The sequence below is a fragment of the Chrysochloris asiatica genome, unplaced genomic scaffold, assembly GCF_000296735.1.
Source record: "Chrysochloris asiatica unplaced genomic scaffold, ChrAsi1.0 scaffold00047, whole genome shotgun sequence".
Classification (NCBI taxonomy): Eukaryota; Metazoa; Chordata; class Mammalia; order Afrosoricida; family Chrysochloridae; genus Chrysochloris; species Chrysochloris asiatica.
The window spans coordinates 10,273,285-10,283,348 of NW_006408565.1; the positions used below are offsets into that span (position 1 = coordinate 10,273,285).

Sequence of the window (10,064 nt, forward strand, 5' to 3'; positions counted from 1 at the left end):
AGAGGTTTCTCTCTCTGTGCCATTGCCTATGGCCTTACCTCCGATCCCTGACAGAGATCTCAGATATGGAGACCTCTCCCTTGCTAGCCTTCAGTTCCTGCTCATTTCAGTCAGCCAAGAATTTCACTTAGGGTGTTGGCACTGGACTGAGCCCATGAGTGTGGGCTGCTTATCTGTCTCTCCTCTAGCCAAGCTCAGATGAGACTCGGGATGGGCTCCCTTTGCTGGGATTTAGTCAGCCTAATCCATGAAGCTGGACCACTTCACCCTGACCCTCTTCGTGCCTAACACCCACTTTGCCTTCCTAGAGGGAACCTCAGGCCAGAACTCTGAGGTCCAAAATAAGCTCTGCCTCTGCCGCAAGGAAGAGCAGAAACATGCCTAGGCTGATCCTACAGGGTTTCCAAGGAAGCAGCAAGGATCTTAGTTTAGACATCCCAAAGACTTCATTCAAATCTGAGTTCTGGTTGACAGAAAATGATGGCAAGGAAAATACTCCAACACTAACTTACAGAGGGTAGCTTTTAGTATGATGCTGAGTGATTTTTTTATATATATATCCTTTTGATTTTCCTATGCTTTCTAAATTTTCTAAGATGAACATTTTTGTTTTGTTTTGTTTTTTTATGAGACTCTGAAACTGAACTGCCGAGGCTTCATTCTTATAAGCTGTGGTCAAGTTACTTAACCTTTTGTGAGCCTCAGTTTCTAGAAATATAAAATGGGACTTATGAAGAGCCAATGAGTTAAATAAAGCAGCAGAGTGAATGGTAACTATTATTGACAAAAACTTTATTGTAAACAGACATACCAAAGCACAAACATAAAGCTAGGTTCTATGAAATGAATCTGTTAATGGACCAGACCCTGTCCAAAAGGGGGTATCCACAGGGAAGAGAAGGGTTTGCCCACAGACGCCCTTCTCAAGATGGGCAAGTGATCAGATGTACTCAGCCCTGCCTCCGCCCTCTCCATCTAGGACATTCCTCAAGTGCCTTCTTTGGTACCAGTCAACCAGCTTAGGCATTCCCAATTCCTGCGGGAAAACTGGAGCTCCCACTACACCAGGAAGCTGGAAGAGCCTGGCAGGCCTAGGAATTTTGGAGCTGTTTGTTTCCAGGAAGGGAGCATTCTTTCCCCACCACTTAAGCCAGGGGACCTGGCCGTGGCTCATACCACAAGCCCCATGCCCTTAGCAAAGCCCTGAACAGGAGAAAGGATGTGCCTTGACTCCAGTTCCTCCTCTGTTGAAGCTGAGAGGGATCTGGGATACCTCCTGCCTGCTCTGGCCTGGGGATCCTGACTCAGTTCCTGTCTCAGATACCGCCCTTTGCCTCCAGGCCTCCATTTCCCAAGTCTAGGATCCCAGGTGGGCAGGAGACAGCAGGCCCTGGCAGAGTGTGAAGCTCCACAGTCAGCCACCTGAGTCAGCAGGACAGGAGCAGCTGCCCAAAGAGGCTCTCCTCATCTTGCCTTCCACTTCCCCACCCCTCTACATAACATCCATGCCACTACAGCATCAAGGTGTCTCGGTCCACAACCAATCTTCTTAGCTGGTAATAACAGACATTGAAGGGTTGTGACACAGAGGGCAGCAAGCAGTTGCTGTCTAACTCCACTGAGAACAGAGGCAGGTCTCTGGTTACAGCAGCAAGAGGGATTCTGGTTAGATTCCAGAAAGAACTTTCTAGGATGTTTTTGTCATGGAATGATCAAATTAAGTAGGTGACCACAGAAGGCTATGTATGGAACCTTCTTTCCCTGGTTAGTTGTGAGCCAGAGGTGAGCTATCCAGGCAAGAGCTACAGTAGTTTCCTTTGGGAGGGAATAGGAGATACATAGTAAGTGATCTCAGCTGTGCTAAGTCTTTTTCTCCTTAAGGTACTGTGGCTTAGAGTAACCTACCTTCTCCTGGTGTGGCCCTATAGGGTAAGCACTGGACTGCTAACCACAAAGTGGGCAGTTCAAACTCACCCAACTACTCCTTGGAAATCTTATAAAGGCTTGCTGTAAGTCAGAACCAACTCAAACATACTTAACACCAACCATCTGTTAGACCAATCCAATCTAGAAGACTGGAATTTGTGGAAAGAGAACGAAATGAGGTCAGGGTGTGGGATTGCATGCTAGCTCTGAGCAAGTCCTTTCCTGCCTCTGGGCCTCAGTTATCCCATCAGTGTAATGAGGAGGCTGGCCCAGATGACCCTTCAGCCCCCTGCTGGCTCTGACTTCTCTCATTTAAGGTTTCTTCCTCTGAGATACCCATCCTCCTGGAGTAGCCTTCTTAATTCCTCAGGAAGTGCAGGTCAGGGAGCAGTTTCTGATCCTAGACTGGCTACTTTACCAGTAGGGAAGTCCTGTAGCTTACTTCACTCTCAGTTCCATCATCTTTAAAAGGGCTGACATCACCTTCCTTCCAGGTTACGGTGAGAAAACGGGCCTGACACTTGGCAAGTTCTTGATAAGTGGTAGTTGTAATTATTTTTTAGCTCTTAGCGCACTGTGTGTATCTCAGTGTGGGGAAAGAGAGGTTCCATGAGATTGTTCTCCTGGGCTGGGCTCAGTTCACGGTGTGACAGTTACAATCCGAGTTAAACCTTCTGTTTCAACCTGGACTGGGCCCTTTCAGAGTTTGGGGGTCAGTCACAACTTGGGGGTAGAACTAAGACCAGGAGTTCTGGATGGGCAGAGCAAAGGCCACCCTTCCCTTGTCCCCCTGGTCTCGTTGTCCATCTCTTTGTCCTCTGTAGAGCAGCACTGACCAGCTGGAACAAAGGGGGAAGTGAGGGTAAGCCAAATATTTTTTTGCATACCCACCACATGCCCCACTCCAGACCCAAAGTAAAGGGGGCACCAAACACCATGGCAAGAAGAGGGGAATCTTTATTTTGATTAAAAAAGGTGTACAGGACAGCAAGCAAGCAACCCCAGCTCTGGGCTCAGTGGTCTCCCCGAGGCCAGCCTATCTCCTCCAGTTCCTCCAAGGGAAGCGCACAGGTGATGCACTGCAGGCCCAATCCCTCAGTGCCTTAAGCCTCCTACCTACTCCACGTGGGGGTGTGGAGGGGCCGTGGGAACAATGGCAAGCCAGTTGTGCTTAGAACAGTCACCAAACTTGTTCAGCAGCGTCATCAACACCCCAGAGGGCTCCTAGAGAAACCTGCTCTGCTTGACTACACTTAGGCCTCCTGTTCTTTACTCTTTTTGGTGTGTGTTTGGGGCGGGGGAGGGGGGCAGTGGTGGGCAAGCTGTAAAACAAGATTCCTAAAGAGTTTTGACACCTTTCAAATCTGGGGCAGGGGGAGGCAAGAGGGGTGGGGAGGGAGAGTCCACAGAGCTTGGCCTTGTGCTGACAGTGCACTATGCTTTCTACACTCTGGCCTTGTAGAGTGGGGGTGGGGGCAAAGAGGCCAGCCCCTGCCCCCTAGGGGAGGGGCCCTAGAAAGCACACGCATGGGCCAGGCTAGGGAACAGACCCTGTAGGCACAGATGGTGGCAGACAGGCCACAGGTTAGGCAGGTGGAGGTGCAGGGTGCCTGGATCCCCCCAGGCCGCTCCTGGAGAGGCAGAGAGCAGTGGTCCTCAGAAGGTCCTTAAGCACCCGCACACACTGGAGATCCCCGGCAGGACAGCAAATGAGGAGAAGAGAGAGGGTTAGCGGGACTGAGAAGATAGAGGTGGCCTGTGGGGGCCCTAGTGGCCAGCCAGGACAGGTACTGCCCAAGTACCTGCCTTAATGCCAGAAAAGAGCCAGGGCTGAGGCAGCAGGCAATGAAGCAGGCGAGAAATGGGCAGGTCTGAGAAAGCTCAGCAGGGAAGAAAGCCAGGAAGCTAGAGTGTAGAGGGACCAGGATGCCACCAGAACAGGTCTAAGCACCTCAGAACAGGTACCCCCACCTCACCCTTCACCTCCTGCTCCAGTTGGAGAGTGGCCCTGTGCAAAGCTACTTCCTCAGTCCAGAATGGGCTGCACTCTTAGCCTTGCCCCTTCACCCGATCCTTCTGCTTAACGGGCAGTTGTGAGGTTCTACCACCAGTAGCACACACACCACACCACACACCAAACAGATGAGTGGGCTCCACGGGGCTTGGTGAGGCATGCGGTGAGGAGATGGTGGGTGAGGGGGATGGGTAGTGCTGGCCAACAGGGGAGATACAGTCTTACCAGCTAACCCTCTGCAAAGAGGCCTGTTAGCGCCCCTCAGGCTGTGCAGGAGATGGCAAAATCCTGACAGGTGTCCTCCTGGAGAAGATACCAGAGAGGTGGGCCAGTGTTATGAGGTGTCTGGATGGGCCCTGCTGCCCAGATGGTGGGGCACAGTTATGGGGCTCTGGCTTTCAAACTGGAATCTATGATCTCATTTTTTTTGTTTTTTAACCTGGCAGTAGCTGGCAATCAGGGAAGAAGACCTTGGGGGGTCTCTAAGCCCCCAAGGCAGGGAAAGGTGGAAGGGATGAACAGGGGACAAACAGCAGGAGCTCATCTCATATGCCATGGGGACTCCCCCACTGTAGCCCTCTCTGCTCTGACCCCAGTAAAGACAGCTCAGTCAACTAGAACTTTAGCCAGATCGTGAGGTTGCTTGCTCCTCTTTGTCTCCCTAGGAAAGACCCAAGTTTGGCTGAAAGAACAGAGAGTTGCTAGCTAGGGCAAAGGAAAAGCAAACAAAAACCAAACCAAAGCAAATCAACTCTTAAAAACAAAAGTTTTATTACAGGCAAGAAACAATACTGGCTTAAATAAAAGGCAGGTGGGGGCCCTTCCTCAACTCCCAGAACCACTCAAGTGATTACCCAGGGCCCTGAGACTGGGGTGAAGCAGCTTCTTCTCAGAGAGAGCTCTCTGTGGTAGCCACTTCCCAGCTCCGTCTGAGACCCAGTAGCCTCTGGAGTGAGGAAGGGCAAGATCTGGGGGCTTTCTATGTTACTTTCCACAGCTTTCACCCAATTGAAAGACAAAGGACGGGGACACAGGGCCAAGTTTCTATCTATTTTGATAAGAAACTACAGCAGCCAGCCAAGAAGGGACATCCTATGAATTCTGAGCCAAGATTTAGGGCTACTTTCACTGGCCTCCGCCACCTGGCTCCTTCCCTTCCTTTTCTCTAGAGACCCCTGGTCATCAGAGACCCAGCCTGGCACTGGGTTTCATCCTCAGAGCTTTGGGGGGGGGGTGTGACTTGTAGGACAGCAGCCGCTCCCCAAGCTGCCATCACCCCACCCACCACGCCCTGCCTCAGCCTGTCTGGGCAGGTCCCAGCTGGAAGCCTAACCTAGGGACTGGGGGTGGGGAGGGGGTGGGGAGTGTGTGTGGCAGAGTTGCCACTGCTGGTTGTCTGAAGTCCAATAGGAGGCTGGGAGCTGAGCCCAAGGGCAGCCTAGAAGCCTCTAGTGACCAGTGCACATGCTTCCAACCCCCTGCTGCTACCTGATACCCAAGGGACCCACAAAACTAGGGGCATCCCAGGGGATGTGGGGAAGTGGGAGCCAGGCACATTTGTGCCAGGGCACACGCAAACAGATGCACACACATTCACTCACTCATAGCCAGAAGATCTTGTAATAAACTTACTAAATAAACTAACCTGCCTTCTATAACCCTACAACCCTTAACCTGCTACTACAAAAACAGTAATGTGGCTGACTTTTTTGTTTTCTTCTTTCCGTTTTAAAAATGCTACATAGAAAAGAGGTCTATAAAATTGTGCAAAATATCCAGCATTAATAAACCCGTTTCAAGTATTGCCAGCATGATTATAACCCACCTGTCCCTGACTGGACTTGGGAGGGTGTTGGGGTAGGCTAGGCTAGGATCCCTTGAAGAGCCCTCCATAGAAAGGGGAAGGGCAAGGCCCCCTTCCATGAGTTCTGCCCAGGAATTAATTATAAAGGACTTGAGGCTTTGGGTGCCTGGTTGGCAGACTGCCAATCTTCCCCTCTCAGCTCTGCCTTCTCTACCGAACACCCCAGCTCAATCTTACTAGCCAACACATTACAAATAATATATACATCACAAACAGAATGAAGGAGCCCACAAAGCAAAGCAGCTGCAAGGCTTAGAGGCTTCCTCTCCCACAGCCCAGCCCAATGTCTAGAGCTGACTGCTCATAGCCCCTAATATCACTGTGAGGACCTAGCTTAGCAAGGCCCCAGGATCTCCCTCAACTGGGCAGTCTCATGCTCAGTTCACACCCTCACTCACACGGGCTCGGCTCATCCCAGCACAGGCAAAGACTAAGTGCATTCCCCCTACCTCTCCTGTCATTCCTACTACTGATCAGCTGAGGAGATCTAGGGCCCAAGGCCATGGGGAACTGGGTTTGGAGAGCAGAGGTACAGCCATGTGACAGTTTGGGGAAAGCCACGCAGGAGTGGGAAATAAATACGAAAAGACTTGAGTCGTTGGCGGCTCTGCTTCCCTCAGATGTAATGGGGAGGGTCCCAGCAGGTGTACAGGGCAGCAGGTGAGTGCAGAAGGGCAGACAGGCCAGCAGGTGGCAAGTACTGAGCCCTAGTCAAGGATGGCCTCCTACCATGCTGGCATCAGGCTTGGCAGGCTTGGCTCCGCAGGCTGGCTCGTCACTTCTGATGGGTGAGGGCAGCACGGGGTCAGACTGCACAAATCCCCTCCGGTCAATCAGGCTTACAGACAAAGCAAGGGACACGTCAGGGCTTTGCCCAATGACACTGTCATACTCTCAGAGCAGCCCCGGGGGAGGGCAGGATCCATCTCACACCCAAGGGAAGCCCAAGCCCCAGAAAGGCTAAGTAAAGGAGAGCTACTCTCAACCTGGGGGCTCAAACTCTGCCTTCTGGAAGGCCTCTCTTTATCCTTTGGTTCCTCAACTTCTGGCTACAATTAATTCAGAGTGGCCCAACTCTCTAAAACAAGGATGAAAGGGCATTTGGGGATAGCGAGATTCCCACTGTGTTCCTCCCATAGGCAGGATGGGTGGCAGTGGGCTTCGGGGGTAGGTATGGGGGATTTTTCTGTCCAGCAGTGTGGTAGACCTCTGGTCTGGCGCTCTGGTGCCCCCTGGTGTCAGGATGGAAAGGCGCTTCTCAACAGGGCTAAACCATCAAGGAAGGATCCCAGCCAGGATGAAGGGTGGAGGCCCCACCCATATGGGCACAGAAAGGCAGTGTTGCTCAAGCCTGGCCAAAACTTTAATTGTGGTTATACATGGCAGAAAGGATTCCATGTCCTATTTAAATCACCTCTTTTTTACATTTTGTATTTAACTTTTTCTATAATGAGCACATGTGGTTAAAAAGTACAAATCTTTACAAAATTCTGACAAATGCCCAGAGGGTGTCTATGTTATGGGGAGAGTTATGTGGCCTCGTGGAGTCTTCCCCCACTAGCCACGCCAGCCTTACCTGGGAGGTAGGGGCCCGCAGAGCACAGCACAGCAGTTGGCGATAACACTTTTATGGCTGTAGGGGTTGACTGATGCCTCTCCACCCCTCTTGCTGGACCACGAGCCTTTGATCTGCATGCAAAAGGAGGACTGATTCAGGTACCTCCCCCCTTCACTTCACTTTTCTAGGAGAAAGGCCTAGAGGTTGGGGAAAACTGTTCAGACTATGAGAGGGTCATACCTTAAACCCAGGTCACTCTGGGAGGATGTGGGGGACCCAGCAGAGATTAGGATGCCCCCAACTAGGACAGAAGGCAGAGCAGAGCTAAAGAGAAGCCTCTAGAGAAACTTTTTTGGGTGAATCCTCCCTTCCCCTGGCCAGCCACCTAAGAGGGAGGAGAGCTGACCTGGCTGGGGACCCTGGCAATGCCACTTGTTCAAGTCTGACCTTGAACAGATCATCACTTTGAGGCTTAATCTTCATGTGAAAAGCAGGGACAATAATACCAGCTCTCTGAGTGTTAAGTGAGGTCCTACCCATCCTGAGTCCTGTACAGTCAGCTACCATAGGCACTGAGGAGTTCTCCAGTGACAAGTACCAGTCTGACTCGAACTCAGTGCTCTAAACTTCTGTGGTCATAACACCGTTGTATGTAGCCCTTAATAATATCCTATAGAATCAGCATCCAGGAAACCACTTTGATAGATGCTGACTGATGTCATTTCTGTTCTGTACCAATCATCCAGCACACGACACGCTGTCATGTGTGTTAAGTTTTCCAGAATGAGAGTCGCATCTTCTACTGGATGTTGGCTCTCTGATCTGCACTGGACAGTGGCCCCTGGAAGAGATGCTCTCATTTGTTTTTTCTTGTTAGAGAAGATGGCCAGTGATCAGGTGTGGCCCAGGGCTGAACACAGTGGATGCTCAAATAATGCTTGACCTTTGGGCATGTCATTCATATATCAAATGAGGAAAAAGCACCCCTGTTCCTTCTGCCCCAGGGCTAGCAAAATTACCCAAGAGTTGATGGGAACTGAAAGAACTCTGTAAATGGTAATGTGCTGGCCAAACATAATGACTATTCTGGCATGCGTGCTGCCTCTTGTGGTGTTGTGGAGAACAGCAGTGTGGGGCCTTAGGCATGTGGGAGCCCTAGAAGTATGAGCCTGGAAGGAGACATCTGGTTGCCTCATGTCTCGCCCCATGCTGGTTGTACTGTGGTGGCTGGCAGCAGGCTCCCGCAACCCTGCCTACTTCAGGGGATCCTGCCCACGAGCAAAGAGTCCACTCCAGTCTTACTCACATCTTCATTCGTTGTCAGGTTGGAAGCTACGAGGTAAGTGTGAAACCCTGAGAGGCCCAGGATGGACCAGATGGAGAAGAAGCAGATCACCAACTCCAGGACAGTGAGAAGGCAGTCAAGGACTCATGTGAGGATCAGAGCAGGGGGTATAGGGCAGGGGGCCTCCTCAGGCACTAAGCCTCCTTAGGAGCGATTTCATTAGAAAGGAAACACGCTTTATAATCCAGTCCTTCCTGAGGCTCAGTCAATAATTCTCAGCAGGATTGCCCCCTGAATCATAGGAGGGCATCGGAGCCACCTTCAAAAGGAAGATGAGACCAAGATACTGTGTGGTAGAAGGAAATGAGACATAATGAATCTTGGCCATAATATGGTCTAGGGAGCTGGGTAATGTTTTAAGGCACATGCTCTCTTCCAAGCTCCCTGAAGACAGGAACTGAGACTCGTGGGAGATCTTGGTTATATCAGCCCCACAAACCACACTGCGATCAGTCTAGAGTAGTGTGAACCTAAGTAGCTGGTGTGCTGGACTCTAGAGGACAAATGTCTTCTACACTACCCCCTTCCGTTTACAGATAAGGTGCAGTGATGGGACCTTGTGTTACCACCACACGGCCCACTAGCCAACAAAGGATATCTCGCTGGTGTCTCCTTTAGAGTAGAGAGGAAGTTGCTTCCCTGAGAACCTGGGGAGGAAGAAACAGAAAAGGATACAGCTCAGAGGGGTGGCTGACTATAGCCCCTTGTCCTGGCTGAGCTGGTTGGCCTGCTTTTCCTCCCCTCCTCGCCCAGCTTACGCAGCGTCAGGTGGGTGACCACACAGGCAAAGATGAAGGCCGTCAGGAATGAAAGGGAGAGAATAAATGCGTAGAAGAAGCGGTAGTTCCGTCTCCCAACACAGTTGCCCACCCAAGGGCAATGATGGTCAAACCGTTCTGGAAAAGGGTAAGAGAGACTGTTAAGTGTCTGCCTAGCCCAAAGTCCAAACAGGCCTCACTGCATGACTGGGTTTCCCTACCCCATTCATTCCACACTAGCCAATTCTCAGTTTCTTGGACATACCCTGCTTCTAGCCCTTCAAACACTGGCTCACACATGCTTGTCCTGTCTTTCTACTTGGTTCACAGTCACTACTCCTTCCTATCTCAGCTTCAAAGCTGCTTCCTTAAGAAAGTCTCTGAACCTAGTGCTAGGGAGCATGGAGGAAGGCAGAATCTCCAGTGGGTACTATTCAATCTGTCTGGGTGGAGCTGATGAAAGGAAATACAGATGGGTAACTCGTGATACTGTAGTGAATAATGCTTATCAGGACTGATTATAAGGGTTGGAAATGCAAAGGCAGATGTTTTGTAACAAGGAAGGGAGTGATTAATTCTCCAGTCTAGGAGCAGAGGTC

The 10,064-nt window shown here is 50.9% G+C and overlaps 1 protein-coding gene across 1 annotated transcript in view; it reads right to left on the reverse strand.

Annotated features, from left to right (window-relative positions):
• Window positions 1–6,379: 6,379 nt before the first annotated feature.
• The window catches only part of ZDHHC18 (zinc finger, DHHC-type containing 18), a 31,770-nt gene continuing 28,085 nt past the window's right edge, over window positions 6,380–10,064 (reverse strand). Inside the window, exons 4-8 of the mRNA XM_006862251.1 lie at window positions 9,466–9,603; window positions 9,306–9,354; window positions 8,669–8,771; window positions 7,381–7,493; window positions 6,380–6,642 (exon numbers count right to left, since the gene is read on the reverse strand). Of these exons, the coding sequence (XP_006862313.1) occupies window positions 6,516–6,642; window positions 7,381–7,493; window positions 8,669–8,771; window positions 9,306–9,354; window positions 9,466–9,603 (530 nt within the window). The 3' untranslated portion in view covers window positions 6,380–6,515. The remainder of the gene's footprint in view (window positions 6,643–7,380; window positions 7,494–8,668; window positions 8,772–9,305; window positions 9,355–9,465; window positions 9,604–10,064) is intronic.